The sequence below is a fragment of the Pongo abelii genome, chromosome 10 (assembly GCF_028885655.2).
Source record: "Pongo abelii isolate AG06213 chromosome 10, NHGRI_mPonAbe1-v2.0_pri, whole genome shotgun sequence".
Taxonomy (NCBI): domain Eukaryota; kingdom Metazoa; phylum Chordata; class Mammalia; order Primates; family Hominidae; genus Pongo; species Pongo abelii.
In genome coordinates, this window is record NC_071995.2 from 54,876,472 (window position 1) to 54,894,737 (window position 18,266).

The following is an 18,266-nucleotide window of genomic DNA, read 5'->3' on the forward strand; positions in this document are numbered from 1 at the left end:
AGTGTAAAAACTCTGACACCCGCTTGTGTAAGTCACTCCATTACTCCCTCTCAGCAGCTTGGGAGTTCCCATCCCCATTTCCCTTTTTCCCTTTTCTTTGCCTCTAAGATCAGACTTCCCCATTGGGATCTTGTTCTCCTTCTAGCAGAGAATTCAATATTAGGAGGAGATCTATTCCTGTTCACTCTTTTCTGCCTTTGACTTCTAGTCCTAGAGAGGCTGACAGTGAGCTGACTTTCTGGATGGAGTGACTCTGGGTGCTGAGCAAAGGTGGGAACCCAGGCTCAGAGAGGGATTGCAATCTCATGTGTCTGGAATCCAAGTGGAGCTTCACAAGAACATTCAAATCACTGCACATGGGTGAAACTATCAACTTTTTCAACATCAAGAGTCAAAGGAAGTCCATGCTTTCAAGACAAATCAAAAACTGATTTATTTGTCCTCTGCACAGATCCTTACTTAGGACATCACCTCCCAGCCACTGCTTCTGGGATGACTCCTGAGGCCTATGGGGGTGCATAACGGTTCCAGTTCCAACACCACGTGTACAGGGATCTTCAGAGGAGGGGTGCCCTCACATCCTCCAGGCCATTTCCACCCCGTGGGAGGGTGTAGACTGGCCCAGAATTAACACACAGCCTGATAAGGAAGCAGGAGGTAATGGCATGGGCTGAGGCTCCTTCCACCTGCTCACACCCACCCCAGTTGTTAGCCCAAGGATGGCCCAAGAGGCTTGGACCCTTGAGTGGCCACCCATGGTGACAATGCACCCAGGACCACTATTTGGTCCCTGTTTCTCAGCTGTATAACTTGAAACTTTCCCACCAACATCTCCAGAGAGCAGAATTATCTCCCAGGAGAATCATGGCCAGGAGGTAATGAAGGAGGAGGGATTGGTGCCCTACTGACTTGACAGCTCCCTCCCTCCACTTTATATCTCTCCCAAGGATACATCACCCCTCATAGCACACCCCAAATCCATGCAACCACGCATCCAAGCCTTGGCTTCATAGAGCCTTGGCCGGGCTTGGAGAGCCCCAGTACATAATGGCATCCACCAGGAAGGTGGGCATGTAGCTCATGGGGAGGTAGAGAAGCTTGGCATCCCAGCCAGCTGAGTAGCGAGTGCGGGGATGGCAGGCAATCAGCGCGTGCTCCATGCAGTTGGTCACCAAGGACAGATCTTGTGTGCACTTCTGCTCCATTCGTTCAGCTGATTTCTTATCTGTTAAGAATCAGAAATAATCCATGTATATTTCCACCTCTAACCGCTCCTGCTTTGGAGTCGCCTTAGAGTGGAAAGGGTCTAAGAACTCAGGCCACCCCACAACCCCCAGTCAAGCAATGCCTCAAATCTCTTTTATCCAAATTCCCTGAGTTGGAGCCCATCCATGTGAAAGTAGCAAGTGTCCCGCACCAAGTCATGTCTGTCTCTCTTTGGGAATATCTGGACTGCATAAATGATGGTCTCCACCCACAGTAGAAGTCTCAGCACATAAAAACAAGCTGTCTCTAATGCCAGCTTGTGATCAGCCACCAATGTCTTCCCTTTCTGGCTTCACTTTGTTCCTCAATAACGATGGGTTCAGACAGACACTGGTCCCAAGTTCTGAGAAGCCTGGACACTTGCTTTTCATGACCAGTTGACCACACAGCACCCATCATGGAAATGGGGCTAAAGGTCTCCACTTTGTGGGGAAGGGAGAGCCTGGGGATCAAACTCTAATGCCCTTCAGACACCAATGGTAGGCAAGGGATTCCACACGAGGGTTTGCTTCTCTCCCCACTGTCCACAGCTTACTCACAGTCTGCAACAAACTTCTCGCCATAGGCCTCCTTGACCTCTGGACTGGACCGGTCCCAAATCTCCAGGAAGCTCTTTAAGAATCTCTCCTTACTGGTCACAGCAGTCTTGAAATAGCCAGGTTCAATCATAGCCACCTTCACCCCAAAATAGGAGAGTTCCCTCCTGCAAGACAGAGAAGCAGAGGGGAAAAACTTCAGGAGTCTTGGAAGGTAAAACAAACAATAAAAGTAAAACTATGATATCACAACAGATGAGGACAATGGGTGAAATAGAAAGCTTGGAATATTTAATTTCCAGCAATCAAGGGGTCATAATTATCATGGTGGCATTCCCTCTTTATGGAGTTTCCATATTTTACACACCTGAGCTTACTAGCCCTAAATCCTACCAATTCCAAAGCAAGGCAGCACCTTAGTGCTGTCTCCTCCTATGTCCCTCACATCCAGTGGATCACCAGAATTCCCACATTTTGCCTCCTCTCCAGTCCTCAGTCCCCTCCCTCATTTTCCTGCCCCAGGAATCTCCCTGGCCTCTGAGCTGGGTGATGGCAGTTGCCCTCTAAGAAGCATCTGTCTTCAGTCTGGCTCCCCACACTTACAACCACTGGGCTTCCTGCTGTCAGTGGGAGTCTAGAAGCTGACTGGAACAAGGAGCTCCCCTGAGCAAATCCCTTTTTTGGGGGGGTTCCTCTGCCAACAGCATAAGCCACAACTCCTGTCCAGGGCCCACAGGCCCTCAAGGAGCCCACCTGTGACCACCTGCCCAGCATCCCCCACCAGGCTTGGCCTTGACCTTCACCACAAGAGGACTCTGCAGTACATGCAGGTGGCTAATGCTCACTCTGGGCCTGGGCCAATGGCATTCCTTCATCTAGGAGCCTTTCCCAGCCTTCCTTACCAGGCTGCCAGGTGGAGTTCTCAATCCCCAGCTTGAGTTTTCAATCCCCAGCTCAGAAGGAATCTCCAGGACTCTCCACAACTCAGGTGGGTACCATGGCCAGCAAGGTTGACTTGGTCACCAACCTTATAAGCATTGGCAGTCGATTCTAGATCTCTTGTCCCTCTCCCAGGTATCAAGTTTTAGGTTACAGACAAAACCTTGTTGATTAAGGACGGATTTTTGGCCACTTGGACAAGGGCCAAAAGTGTCTGTTGTGTGGACTCAGATGCTCTACCCATTGTCAAAGGGGCTCTGGACATGAATTCTGCTGGGAAAGACCATCTCCTGCATGCTGTCTTTGGGCCCCAGAGATCCATGAAGGAACGGCCTCAGGGCTTGAAGCATTTCTCTCCCTAGGGAGGAAGAGCCCCAAGGCCAGGCCGCCATCTCCTGGTGTGGAAATATCTTTCCCTGTTTCTGACTCAGTGAGTGCTCTTGCGTCTGCATGAGCTTGTGTGTGTCTGCGGCCCTAAGGCATGCCCCAGGTTTACAAGTATTTCAGATTCCAGGGAGGAGGGGTTGGGGTCCTTCTATTATAGCAAGAGAGGGGTGTGAGCAAGCCACATGCCCAGTGTCAGCTGCTGGGAGAGCCTCCCTGGCCAGGGGACCAACACACACTGTTGTAGCTGAACTTTCTCTGCTCCTTCTCTAGGGTGCAAAGCATTCTTCCATCCAGCGCTGACTGCCTGGTCTGCCTTTGTGGCTCCAATACCAAGGTGCAATGGGAAGAAGTGTTTAGGGTCGTCCCCTGGGATTAGTCATTGATACAAAGTGTTCCCCTGTCCTGGGCTTGGTAACCTCAGTACCGTGTTCCTCCTGGCAGGATCTGAAGCCAAAGATCTAGGTCCAATTCTGCCTCTGGCAGTGTCTGACCAAGAGATCCATCCAGGGAAGAGGTATCGTTCAAGAAACTCTCTGACCTGGGGCCCCTCTTATCACCCAGCACTCAGGAAGGTGCTTCCTGTGAATGGCCAGCCCAATCCAGAAAGAGGAAGATGAGGGTGTCACACATGAAGACAGAGAGGGATCTCATGAAAGGGCCTTACAGGCTGGGATTCAAGGAACTCCCTGGAAAAGACTTCCCCACAAGGACAGGAGCAAGAAGACTAGGGTGGGCCCCGTCCCAGATCCATACCTGAGGGAGTCGGAGAAGGCTTCCACGCCATACTTGGAGATGCAGTAGCCTCCACCAAAAAGTGACACCCGGCCCATGACACTGGAGACGTTGACCACACGGCCCCTGGCCTTCCTCACTAAGGGCAGCAGGCTCAGAGTCACATCAATCACCCCCAACAAGTTCACGTCCAGTATGGTCACAAAGTCCTGCTTGGTGAGCAACTCATTGGGGGCCGTGGGCAAGGAGATGCCAGCATTATTCACCAGGCCCCAGAGTCCTGGGACAGTGGAAAGATGAGAGAGCATCACTGTGTTGTGCCTGTGCAGGTGGACAGAGTTAGGGTGCAAATCACATCCCAATAAAATGAAGGCAGAATGACAGGTGCAGGACAGGGAGGAGGGTATAACAAACACCACAGTATCGCAGGGGTGGGGGCTGAGCATTCAGCAGCTGGTGGGCCACAAAACCCAGGTCTTTCTCCATTTACTCTTCGTGGACCAGCCTACTGCCTGAAAGACAATAAGCTATTACCCCTATTTAAGGATTGCATGAAATCATGTTGAAGAACTATTGTCCCTGCATTAGTCCGGAAACATGAAGACCAATGTGTTGTTAGTTAAACATGAATGTTGCAGACATTACAGACATTCAGCTGCATTTTCAGGTGTGCTAACACCTTATATAGTGATTGTCCAGCAACTATCTGTTGATGGAATAAGAGACAAGAAAGAGGCAGAGTGAGGGGGAGAGGGAAGAGAGAAAGAGACAGACCTGAAATCCTAGGCTTGGGGGAACTTGGAGAACATCCCGTGTTTGACCTCAGGGCACTGGTCTTGAAACATCCTGCATCAGTAACATTTTTATAGAAAGCACGGGGGGATTCCAATGCACAGGCTTTGGGAAGAAAGCAAGGTTGCCTCACCCCACTCAGTACACAGACTCCACCCTCTGCCCCAGAAAATGTCACCCTCTCCTCCTACTGCATCAGAAGCCCACTCTTCATCTTTCCCTTTAGTCCCAACTTCACCCAGCTCTGGGAAAATCTCTCCGGAAGATGCCAATACACAATCCCCAGGATGTCAAGTCAATAGAGTTTTCAACCCACAGAGCTAGGGGGCAGGAGCACAGGGTCCCTTGAGTCCAGGCAGGGGGTGGCAGTTGTTGATCTGGAAGGCTTGGCCCAGGCATATGAATCCGTCCCCTGCTCAATAACAGGCCCTGCCCTGATGCAAATGCAGATTCCTCCACCCAGACATCTCATTTTTAAGAATCCAATCAATACTCACACTTACAGAGATGTTGGCAAATAAAAGTCCACCAAGATGACATTTATGATGATAAAAAGCAGGAAGGAATTTCATATCCAACCACTCAGTATGGATTACATAGGTAAGGCTATTGGAAGGATACAGTATTCTAAGTAATTAAGTATAATTTTATAAAAACGGTCATTATGGTGGAAAAATGTTCATCTTCTCCAGAGAATTTAAGGTGACTGAAACTAAGAACAAAATATAAAATCCTCATTATGTATAATTGTAAAAAGGACTTATGTGTGGATGACAATTTCAGGGAAACTTTTGTTTTCATCTTTATTCTTTTCAGTGTTTTCCACAAAGATCATATTCTGCATTTATTGCTACATAAAATAAATCCATGTTTCTTTCTTCCTCTATAATAAGACAGATGAATTAGTGTAGTGAAAAGAAGAAAGAAAAAGTAACCCCTTACTAGTTCTGCCTTCCTTAAGCAGTCCTTATGCTGATACTCTCCCCTGAAGATGGAGATGATCATAGCTCTCAGTGGACGCTGATGGGCCCTAGCAAGAACAAGGTAAAGTGCTGGGAACATGAGCCCGGCTCCAGCACAGGCACAGCCTCCGTGCACACTTGCAGCCCTGTGCTCCCTTCTCAGCCATGCTCCAGCAAGTCTCCAGATCTCTAACCCAGGCTCTTAGAATTGAACAATCCATGACTTCTGCTTAGACAGGAGGGAGAGGATAGAGAGGAATTCTGGAGAGAAAATCTCATCAGGGCAAACTCTCCCCAAGACTAGACACCTCCAATGTCAGGAGAGGTTAAGGATTGAAAAGAGATGGGGCTCAGGCAGCCTGAGAAGTGAGAAATATTAGAAAGCTCCTGTTACTTCAACCCGGAAAGACACTGTAGAAATCTTCCCAGGGAGAGACAGGAGGTGGTCCCTTCACACAGAGGGAAGACACAGACAGACTTGAGAAACCTGGGTGGTTACCTTTGTCTCCCACGCACTCCTTCACCCACTGGGCGGCTGCAGCAACGCTCTCTGTCTTGCTGACATCCAGGGTCACTGTCTCCAGCCTGTCTGAAGTCTGGCCCCTCAGCTGCTCGGCTCCTTTCTCCGTCAGACACGCAGCCAGCACCCGCAAGCCTCGTGCATCCAGCTGTCTGGCCAGCAGGTTCCCGAAGCCAGAGTCACAGCCCGTGATGAACACATACTTATCTCTCAGGTGGCTCAGCACCTGCCTCTCCCGGTACCAGTGCAGAAGGTAGTACAGGCCCATGAACACTGCCAGGTAGAGCCACATGGCTTTGCAGAGGACAGACACAGACAGGCTGTGGGGGAAACCAGAGTCTGGCCTCTGTTCAGACAGGAGGATTTAAGAACACAGAAGTAGGCAGGGAAGCCCTCAGGCATTTTGGCAGGGAATCCTCACTTTCCTCCCTGATGACTGCCTGTCTGCAACATATTTATTCTGGCCCCACCTCTCTGCTCTTTGAACTGCTTTTGCAGTACTCATGCACACCTTTGCACACCTCAAGTCCTGCCCAGTAGGAAGATACTATCACTCAGCAATGTGTCCCTAGTCTCCTGATTTCTCTCTGCCTTGCTAGGCCCACTACATGCATGCTGTGTCCATGAAGGAGCACACACATATATTCACACAGGAACACACACAGAACCCACACAGGCTCACACACAGCTGCCCACACACACTCTCCGTGGCAAACACACCCCCTACTCTAAGTACAGGGGTCAAAACTGTCTCTACAAAGCTCCGATACCAACACCCCTGGTCCATGACCTTCTGAACATAGAAAGGCCTTATTGGGTAGCTACACATGGTTTCCAGGCACATTAGGTGGAAATCCCTCTCTGAGCCTGAGTTTCCTCATCCAGCTCCGCACCCCAGAATCACTCACTCCTCAGAAAACTAGGGCACAGTCAGGCTCTCTAGGATGAGAAGGAGAAGGCAAAGAGTGAGCAGAAACAGGTTCCCTCCTGCTATAATAGTTTTTTTGGGGCAGAAGGATTGCAGGATCCCACAGGGAGAATCCAACCTCAGAGGTAAAGAAAGCAGGGAGAGGATGGGCAAACAGGAACAGCTCCGGTCTGCAGCTCCCACTGTGATCGATGCAGAAAATGGATGATTTCTGCATTTCCAGCTGAGGTACCTGGTTCATCTCACTGGGACTGGTTGGACAGTGCGTGCAGCCCATGGAGGGTGAGCTGAAGCAGGGCAGGGCATTGCCTCACCCAGGAAGTGTAAGGGGTCAGGGGATTTCCCTTTCTAGACAAGGGAAGCCGTGACAGACTGTACCTGGAAAAACAAGACACTCCTGCTCAAATACTGCACTTTTCCAATGGTCTTAGCAAATGGCACACCAGGAGATTATATCTCGTGCCTGGTTTGGCGGGTCCCATTCCCACAGAGCCTTGCTCACTGCTAATGCAGTAGTCTGAGATCAACCTGCAAGGCAGCAGTCTGGCAGGAGGAGGGTCGTTCACCATTGCTGAGGCTTGAGTAGGAAAGCAAAGCAGCTGGGCAGCTCAAACTGGGTGGACCCCACTGCAGCAAGGGAAGGCTTGCTGCCTCTATAGACTCCACCTCTGGGGGCAGTGCATAACTGAACAAAAGGCAGCAGGAACCTCTGCAGACTTAAACATCCCTGTCTGACAGCACTGAAGAGAGGAGTGGTTCTCCCAGCATGGTGTTTGAGCTCTTAGAACAGACAGACTGCCTTCTCAAATGGGTCCCTGAACCCTGTGTAGACTAACTGGGAGACACCTCCCAGTAGGGGCCGACTGACATCTCATACAGGCGGGTGCCCCTCTGGGACAAAGCTTCCAGAGGAAGGATCAGGCAACAATATTTGCTGTTCTGAAATATTTGCTGTTCTGCAATATTTGCTGTTCTGCAATATTTGCTGTTCTGCAGCCTCCGCTGGTGATACCAAGGCAAACAGGGACTGGAGTGGACCTCCAGCAAACTCCAACAGACCTGCAGCTGAGGAAACTGTTTGAAGGAAAACTAACAAACAGAAAGGAATAGCTCAAAATCAACAAAAAGGACATCCACACCAAAACCCCGTCTGTAGGTCACCAACATCAAACACCAAAGGTAGATAAAACCACAAAGATGGCGAGAAACCAGAGCAGAAAAGCTGAAAATTCAAAAAACCAGAGTGCCTCTTCTCCTCCAAAGGATCGCAGCTCCTTGCCAGCTACGGAAAAAAGCTGGATGAAGAATGACTTTGATGAATTGACAGAAGTAGGCTTCAGAAGGTCAGTAGTAACAAAATTCTCCAAGCTAAAGGAGGATGTTGGAACCCATCACAAGGAAGCTAACAATCTTGAAAAAAGATTAGATGAATCGCTAACTAGAATAAACAGTGTAGATAAGTCCTTAAATGACCTGATGGAGCTGAAAACCATGGCATGAGAACTACAGGATGCATGCACAAGCTTCAATAGCTGATTTGATCAAGTGGAAGAAAGAATATCAGTGATTGGAGATCAAATTAATGAAATAAAGTGAGAAGAGAACTTTGGGGAAAAAAGAGAAAAAGAAGTGAACAAAGCCTCCAAGAAATATGGAACTATGTGAAAAAACCAAACCTACATTTGACTGGTGTACCTGAAAGTGATGGGGAGAATGAAACCAAGTTGTAAAATATTCTTCAGGTTATTATCCAGGAGAACTTCCCCAATCTAGCAAGGCAGGCCAACATTCAAATTCGGGAAATACAGAGAACACCACAAAGATACTCCTCAAGAAGAGGAACCCTAAGACACATAATTGTCAGATTCACGAAGGTTGAAATGAAGGAAAAAATGTTAAGGGCAGCCAGAGAGAAAGGTCAGGTTATCCACAAAGGGAAGCCCATCAGACTAACAACGGATCTCTTGGCAGAAACTCTACAAGCCAGAAGAGAGTGGGGGCCAACATTCAACATTCTTAAAGCAAAGAATTTTCAACTCAGAATTTCATATACAGCCAACCTAAGCTTCATAAGTGAAGGAGAAATAAAATTCTTTACAGACAAGCAAATGCTGAGAGATTTTGTCACCACCAGGCCTGCCTTACAAGAGCTCCTGAAGGAAGCACTCAACATGGAAAGAAACAACAAGTACCAGCCACTGCAAAAACATGTCAAATTGTAAAGACCATTGATACTAGGAAGAAACTGCCCCAACTAATGAGCAAAAAAACCAGCTAACATCATAATGACAGGATCAAATTCACACATAACAATATTAACCTTAAATGTAAAAAGGCTAAATGCCCCAATTAAAAGACACAGACTGGCAAATTAGATAAAGAGTCAAGACCCATCAGTGTGCTGTATTCAGGAAACCCATCTCACATGCAGAGACACACATAGGCTCAAAATAAAGGGATGGAGGAAGATCCACCAAGCAAATAGGAAGAAAAAAAAGAAAAAAAAAGCAGGGATTGCAATCCTACTCTCTGATAACACAGATTTTAAACCACCAAAGGTCAAAAGAGACAAAGAAGGCCATTACATAATAGTAAAGGGATCAATTCAACAAGAAGAGCTAACTATCCTAAATATATATGCACCCAATACAGGAGCACCCAGATTCATAAAGCAAGTCCTTAGAAACCTACAAAGAGACTTAGACTCCCCAATAATAATGGGAGATTTTAACACCCCACTGTCAATATTAGACAGATCAATAAGACAGAAGGTTAAAAAGGATATCCAGGACTTGAACTCAGCTCTGCACCAAGCCGACCTAATAGACATCTACAGAACTCTCCACCCCAAATCAACAGAATATACATTCTTCTCATCACCACATCACACTTATTCCAAAATTGACCACATAGTTGGAAGTAAAGCACTCCTCAGCAAATGTCAAAGAACAGAAATCACAAGAAACTGTCTCTCAGACCACATTGCAATCAAATTAGAACTCAGGACTAAGAAACTCACTCAAAACCAACAACGACATGGAAACTGAACAACCTGCTTTTGAATCACTACTGGGTAAATAACGAAATGAAGGCAGAAATAAAGATGTTCTTTGAAACCAATGAGAACAAAGACACAACGTACCAGAATCTCTGGGACACATTTACAGCAGTGTGTAGGAGGAAATTTATAACATTAAATGCCCACAAGAGAAAGCAGGAAAGATAAAAAATCCACACCCTAACATCACAATGAAAAGAATTAAACAAGCACGAACAAACAAATTCAAAAGCTAACAGAAGGCAAGAAATAACTAAGAGCAGAACTGAAGGAGATAGAGATACAGAAAACCCTTCAAAAAATCAATGAATCCAGGAGCTGGTTTTTTGAAAAGGTCAAAAAAAATTGATAGACCACTAACAAGACTAATAAAGAAGAAAAGAGAGAAGAATCAAATAGACACGATAAAAAATGATAAAGCGGATTTCACCACCGATCCCACAGAAATACAAACTACCATCAGAGAATACTATAAATACCTCTACACAAATAAACTAGAAAATCTAGAAGAAATGGATAAATTCCTCGGCACATACATCCTCCCAAGACTAAACCAGAAAGAAGTGGAATCTCTGAATAGACCAATAACAGGCTCTGAAATTGAGGCAATAATTAACAGCCTATCAACCAAAAAAAGTCCAGGACCAGATGGATTCACAGTGGAATTCTACCAGAGGTACAAAGAGGAGCTGGTACCATCCCTTTTGAAATTATTCCAATGAATAGAAAAAGAAGAAATCCTCCCTAACTCATTTTATGATGCCAGCATCATCCTGATACCAAAGCCTGGCAGAGAGACAACAAAAAGAAGAGAATTTTAGACCAATATCCCTGATGAACATCGATGCAAAAATCCTCAATAAAATACCGGCAAACCAAATCGAGCAGCACATCAAAAAGCTTACCCACCATGATCAAGTTGACTTAATCCCTGGGATGCAAGCCTGGTTCAACACACACAAATCAATACACGTAATCCAGCATATAAACAGAACCAACGAGAAAAATCACATGATTATCTCAATAGATGCAGAAAAGGCCTTTGACAAAATTCAACAGCCCTTCATGCTAAAAATTCTCAATAAACTAGGTATTGATGAAACATATCTCAAAATAATAAGAGCTATTTATGACAAATCCACAGCCAATATCATACTGAATGGGCAAAAACTGGAAGCCTTCCCTTTGAAAACTGGTACAAGACAGGATGCCCTCTCTCACCACTCCTATTCAACATAGTGTTGGAAGTTCTGGCCAGGGCAATCAGGCAAGAGGAAGAAATAAAGGGTATTCAATTAGGAAAAGAGGAAGTCAAATCATCCCTGTTTGCAGATGACATGATTGTATATTTAGAAAACCCCATCGTCAGCCCAAAACCTCCTTAAACTGAGAAGCAACTTCAGCAAAGTCTCAGGATACAAAATCAATGTGCAAAAATCTCAAGCATTCCTATACACCAGTAACAGGCAAACAGAGAGCCAAATCATGAGTGAACTCCCATTTACAATTGCTTCAAAGAGAATAAAATACCTAGGAATCCAACTTACAAGGGATGTGAAGGACTTGTTCAAGGAGAACAACAAACCACTGCTCAACGAAATAAAAGAGGACACAAACAAATGGAAGAACATTCCATGGTCATGGATATGAAAAATCAATATCGTGAAAATGGCCATACTGCCCAAGGTAATTTATAGATTCAATGCCATCCCCATCAAGCTACCAATGACTTTCTTCACAGAAGTGGAAAAAACTGCTTTAAAGTTCATATGGAACCAAAAAAAGAGCCTGTATTGCCATGACAATCCTAAGCAAAAAGAACAAAGCTGGAGGCATCATGCTACCTGACTTCAAACTATACTACAAGGCTACAGTAACCAAAACAGCATGGTACTGGTACCAAAACAGATATATAGATCAATGGAACAGAACAGAGGCCTCAGAAATAACACCACACATCTACAACCATCTGATCTTTGACAAACCTGACAAAAACAGGAAATGGGAAAGGATTCCCTATGTAATAAATGGTGCTGGGAAAACTGGCTAGCCATATGTAGAAAGCTGAAACTGGATCCCTTCCTTACACCTGATACAAAAATTAATTCAAGATGGATTAAAGATTTAAATGTTAGACCTGAAACCATAAAAACCCTACAAGAGAGGGGTGGAGCCAAGATGGCTGAATAGGAACAGCTCCAGTCTACAGCTCCCAGCATGAGCGACGCAGAAGACAGGTGATTTCTGCATTTCCAACTGAGGTACCGGGTTCATCTACTGGGGAGTGCTGAACTGTGGGTGCAGGACAGTGGGTGCAGCACACCATGCATGAGCCGAAGCAGGGCAAGGCATCACCTCACCCGGGAAGTGCAAGGGGTAAGGAAATTCCCTTTCCTAGTCAAAGAAAGGGGTGACAGATGGCACCCGGAAAATCGGGTCACTCCCACCCTAATACTGCGCTTTTCCAATGGGCTTAACAAATGGCACACCAGGAGATTATATCCCGCACCTGGCTTGGAGGGTCCTATGCCCACGGAGCCTCGCTCATTGCTAGCACAGCAGTCTGAGATCAAACTGCAAGGCAGCAGCGAGGCTGGGGGAGGGGCGCCCACCATTGCTCAGGCTTGAGTAGGTAAACAAAGCAGCTGGGAAGCTCGAACTGGGTGGAGCTCAGCACAGCTCAAGGAGGCCTGCCTGCCTCTGTAGGCTCCACCTCTGGGAGCAGGGCACAGACAAACAAAAGACAGCAATAACCTCTGCAGACTTACATGTCCCTGTCTGACAGCTTTGAAGAGAGTAGTGGTTCCCCCAGCACACAGCTTGAGATCTGAGAACAGGCAGACTGCCTCCTCAAGTGGGTCCCTGACTCCCAAGTAGCCTAACTGGGAGGCACCCCCCAGTAGGGGCGGACTGACACCTCACACAGCTGGGTACTCCTCTGAGACAAAACTTCCAGAGGAACGATCAGGCAGCAGCATTTGCGGTTCACCAATATGCACTGTTCTGCAGCCACTGCTGCTGATACCCAGGCAAACAGGGTCTGGAGTGGACCTCCAGTAAACTCCAACAGACCTGCAGCTGAGGATCTTGACTGTTAGAAGGAAAACTAACAAACAGAAAGGACATCCACACCAAAAACCCATCTGTACGTCACCATCATCAAAGACCAAAGATAGGTAAAACCACAAAGATGGGGGAAAAAACAGAGCAGAAAAACCGGAAACTCTAAAAATCAGAGCGCCTGATTTCTATTTGGACAACCTTTTTTAAAGTGTCCTTGTAGACCACACTGGAAGCAAGCCCTAGTAGGCATTCAATTTGCCCAGCCTTTCCGTGTTTCAGAGCCTCCAAAGTCCGCTTGCCTGAGTGCCATGACTAAAGTGGTGGCCTTTGTCTTATCTCATTTGTCCCATTCCTCCTGCCCCTCCTGATCTCTATTATAAAAAACCGAGATTGCCAAGTTCAATAGGGTTTCTAAGTTTTGCTCCAGGCCTAAGGTGGACTTTTGAAGTTTTTTTTCTAATGTCTGTAGCTGACTGAGTGATAAATTTATCCTTTAAGATTAGTTGGCCTTCAATAGAGTCAGGTGATAGAGAGGTATGCTTTCTCAATGCTTCCCTTAGTCTCTCCAGAAAGGCAATAGGATTTTCTTCCTTTCCCTGTTATAGTGGACATCATTGAATAATTTATAGTCTTCTTCCTAGTTTTCCTTAGTTCTTCTAGCACGCAAGTTAGCAAATGTCTGTGGCACCAAACTCCATGTTCTGATTCTGTGTCCCAATGAGGGTCTACACTGGGAACTGCCTGCTGGCCTGTGGGGAATCATTCTCTTTCCTCTGTTGTCATCCTATCATTGACCTGATTGAGATACCAGAGATCGCCGAACTCTCGGGCTGCAGTTATGGCGGCACCTCTCTCATTTGGGGTTAGTGTCTGATTTAGCAGTAACATTATATCTCTCCATGTCAGATGAAAGGATTATCCTAACCCTTGTAAAACATCAATATAGCCATCAGGGTTATCTGAGAATTTACCTAGGTCTATTTTAATTTGCTTCAAGTCTGAGAGAAAAAGGTACATACACATCAGGGTTATCTGAGAATTTACCTAGGTCTGTGTTAATTTGCTTCAAGTCTGAGAGAAAAAGGTACATACACTCTGGCTGGGCCAAATTCTCCATCTCCCACAGCTTGGAGGGGGCATAATCGGGGAATATGGGCACTCTTTTGTTCATTGTTTACCCCTTTGTCTATCCCCTTTTGGTCCCTTTGGGTTGAAGGGGGTCCTTATTAGTTGGGGAAGGAGTCAGGGGATGCTGGGGTAGGGAGATAGACTCTGAGGGCTTCCTGTAGGGCATAAATCACATTTTTTACATAATTGTGAGTTGTCTCTTAATGAAAAGAAAGTTTGTACATATGGCAGTTCACTCCATTTGCCTTCTTTCCACAAAAGAGGTCTAGCTGTAAGATGGTGTTATAATTTACATTTTCCTCAGGAGGCCAGGTTTCTCCCCCTTGAAGAGGATATCGTGGCCAGGTGGTACTGCAGAAGAATATAAGTCATTTCTTTGTTAGCGTCTGAGGGCCAAATTGGTCCCAATTCTCCAGAATACATCTTAGGGGCATTTTTGCCTGGGGGGGGAACATTTCCCATCTAAAAAAAGAACACAGGGATGCCAGCACCCCAGTCATTTTCCGTTAAGCATTAGTCATAGAGTGTCCTGTATGGTCCTAATGCTTATTTCTTTCCAGGGTGTGTAACCACCCATGGACCTCTGCTTATCGGATTAGTTATGCTCACCGATGTAGCAGTCCTGTGCCTGTTTACCCACTTTTCTTTGAAGGGGGCTTGCCCCTCCACACCTGTGGGTATTTCTCATCAGGTGGAGATGAGAGACTGAGAAAAGAAATAAGACACAGAGACAAAGAATAGAGAAAGAAGAGTGGGCCCAGGGGACTGGCACACTCAGCATGTGAGGACCCACACTGGTGCTGGTCTCTGAGTTCTCTCAGTATTTATCGATCACTATTTTCACTATCTCGGCACAGGGAGTGCGGCAGGAGAATGGGGTGATGGTGGGGAGAAGGTCAGCAGGAAAACATATGAGCAAAGGAATCTGCATCATAAATAAATTCAAGGGAAGGTACTCTACCCGGATGTGCATGTAGGCTAGATTTACGTTTCTGTTTATCCAAACATCTCAGTGTAGCAAAGAGTAACAGAGCAGTATCGCCACCAGCATATCTCACCTCCAGCCATAGGGTGGTTTTCTCCTATCTCGGAATAGAATGAATTGTCGGCTTTACACGGAGACTTTCCATTCCCAGGGACATGCGGGAAACAGAGGCTTTCCTCTTATCTCAATCGCAAAGAGGCCTTCCTCTTTTACTAATCCTCCTCAGCACAGACCCTTTATGGGTGTTGGCCTAGGGGACGGTAAGGTCTTTCCCTTCCCATGAGGCTAAGGGTCCTGACTGCTACAAAGAAAACTAACAAACAGAAAGGACATCCACACCAAAACCCCGTCTGTACGTCACCGTCATCAAAGACCAAAGGTAAATAAAACCACAAAGACAGGGAGAAACCAGAGTAGAAAAGCAGAAAATTCTAAAAATCAGAGTGCCTCTTCTCCTCCAAAGGAATGCAGCTCCTCGCCAGTAACGGAACAAAGCTGGACAGAGAATGACTTTGACGAGTTGAGAGAAGAAGGCATCAGATGATGGGTAATAAAAAAGCTTCTCCAAGCTAAAGGAGAATGTTTGAACCCATCACAAAGAAGCTAAAAACCTGCAAAAACAAATTACATGAATAGCTAACTAGAATAAACACTGTAGAGAAGACCTTAAATGACATGATGGAGCTGAAGACCATGGCAAGAGAACTATGTGACACATGCACAAGCTTCAGTCGCCGATTCGATCAAGTGGAAGAAAGGGTATCAGTGATTGAAGATCAAGTGAATGAAATGAAGTAAGAAGAGAAGTTTAGAGAAGAAAGAGTAAAAAGAAATGAACAAAGCCTCCAAGAAATATGGGACTATGTGAAAAGACCAAATCTACGTCTGATTGGTGTACCTGAAAGTGACAGGGAGAATGGAACCAAGTTGGAAAACACTCTTCGGGATATTATCCAGGAGAACTTCCCCAACCTAGCAAGGCAGGCCAACATTCAAATTCAGGAAATACAGAGAATGCCACAAAGATACTCCTCGAGAAGAGGAGTATCCAAGACATATAATTGTCAGATTCACCAAGGTTGAAATGAAGGAAATAATGTTAAGGGCAGCCAGACAGAAAGGTCGGGTTACCCACAAAGGGAAGTTCATCAGACTAACAGTGGATCTCTTGGGAGAAACTCTACAACCAAAACAGAGTGGGGGCCAATATTCAACATTCTTAAAGAAAAGAATTTTCAACCCAGAATTTCATATCCAGCCAAACTAAGCTTCATAAGTGAAGGAGAAATAAAATCCTTTATAGACAAACTAATGCTGAGTGATTTTGTCACCACCAGGCCTGCCTTACAAGAGCTCCTGAAGGAAGCACTAAACATGGAAAGGAACAACTGGTACCAGCCACTGCAAAAACATGCCAAATTGTAAAGACCATTGATGCTAGGAAGAAACTGCATCAATTAATGGGCAAAATAACCAGCTAACATCATAATAACAGCATCAAATTCACACATAACAATATTAACCTTAAATGTAAATGGGCTAAATGCTCCAATTAAAAGACACAGACTGGGGGGAGGAGCCAAGATGGCCAAATAGGAACAGCTCCGGTCTACAGCTCCCAGCGCGAGCCACGCAGAAGACGGGTGATTTCTGCATTTCCATCTGAGGTACCGTGTTCATCTCACTAGGGAGTGCCAGACAGTGGGCGCAGGTCAGTGGGTGAGCGCACCATGCGCCAGCCGAAGCAGGGGCAAGGCATTGCCTCACTCGGGAAGCGCAAGGGGTCAGGGAGTTCCCCTTCCAGGGGTGACAGACGGCACCTGGAAAATCGGGCCACTTCCACCTGAATACTGTGCTTTTCCGACGGGCTTAAGAAACGGTGCCCCAGGAGAGTATAGCCCGCACCTGGCTCAGAGGGTCCTACGCCCACGGAGTCTCGCTGATTGCTAGCACAGCAGTCTGAGATCAAACAGCAAGTCGGCAGCGAGGCTGGGGGAGAGGCGCCCACCATTGCCCAGGCTCGCTTAGGTAAACAAAGCAGCCTGGAAGCTTGAACTGGGTGGAGCCCACCACAGCTCAAGGAGGCCTGCCTGCCTCTGTAGGCTCCACCTCTGGGGGCAGGGCACAGACAAACAAAAAGACAGCAGTAACCTCTGCAGACTTAAATGTCCCTGTCTGACAGCTGTGAGGACAGCAGTGGTTCTCCCAGCACGCAGCTGGAGATCTGAGAACGGGCTGACTGCCTCCTCAAGTGGGTCCCTGACCCCGACCCCTGAGCAGCCTAACGGGGAGGCACCCCCCAGCAGGGGCAGACTGACACCTCACACGGCCGGCCAGGTACTCCAACAGACCTGCAGCTGAGGGTTCTGTCTGTTAGAAGGAAAACTAACAGAAAGGACATCCACACCAGAAACCCATCTGTACATCACCATCATCAAAGACCAAAAGTAGATAAAACCACAAAGATGGGGAAAAAACAGAGCAGAAAAACTGGAAACTCTAAAAAGCAGAGTACCTCTCCTCCTCCAAAGGAACGCAGTTCCTCACCAGCAACGGAACAAAGCTGGATGGAGAATGACTTTGACGAGCTGAGAGAAGAAGGCTTCAGATGATCAAATTACTCCGAGCTACGGGAGGATATTCAAACCAAAGGCAAAGAAGTTGAAAACTTTGAAAAAAATTTAGAAGAATGTATGACTAGAATAACCAATACAGAGAAGTGCTTAAAGGAGCTGATGGAGCTGAAAACCAAGGCTCGAGAACTACGTGAAGAATGCAGAAGCCTCAGGAGCCGATGCGATCAAATGGAAGAAAGGGTATCAGCCCTGGAAGATGAAATGAATGAAATGAAGCGAGAAGGGAAGTTTAGAGAAAAAAGAATAAAAAGAAACGAGCAAAGCCTCCAAGAAATGTGGGACTATGTGAAAAGACCAAATCTACGTCTGATTGGTGTACCTGAAAGTGATGGGG

At 46.5% G+C, this 18,266-nt stretch overlaps 1 protein-coding gene across 1 annotated transcript in view; it reads right to left on the reverse strand.

Moving 5' to 3' along the window:
- Positions 1 to 408: 408 nt before the first annotated feature.
- RDH16 (retinol dehydrogenase 16) overlaps positions 409 to 18,266 on the reverse strand; it is a 48,091-nt gene continuing 30,233 nt past the window's right edge. The window contains exons 3-6 of the mRNA XM_002823411.5: positions 6,114 to 6,454; positions 3,882 to 4,140; positions 1,806 to 1,969; positions 409 to 1,225 (exon numbers count right to left, since the gene is read on the reverse strand). Of these exons, the coding sequence (XP_002823457.4) occupies positions 1,008 to 1,225; positions 1,806 to 1,969; positions 3,882 to 4,140; positions 6,114 to 6,454 (982 nt within the window). The 3' untranslated portion in view covers positions 409 to 1,007. The remainder of the gene's footprint in view (positions 1,226 to 1,805; positions 1,970 to 3,881; positions 4,141 to 6,113; positions 6,455 to 18,266) is intronic.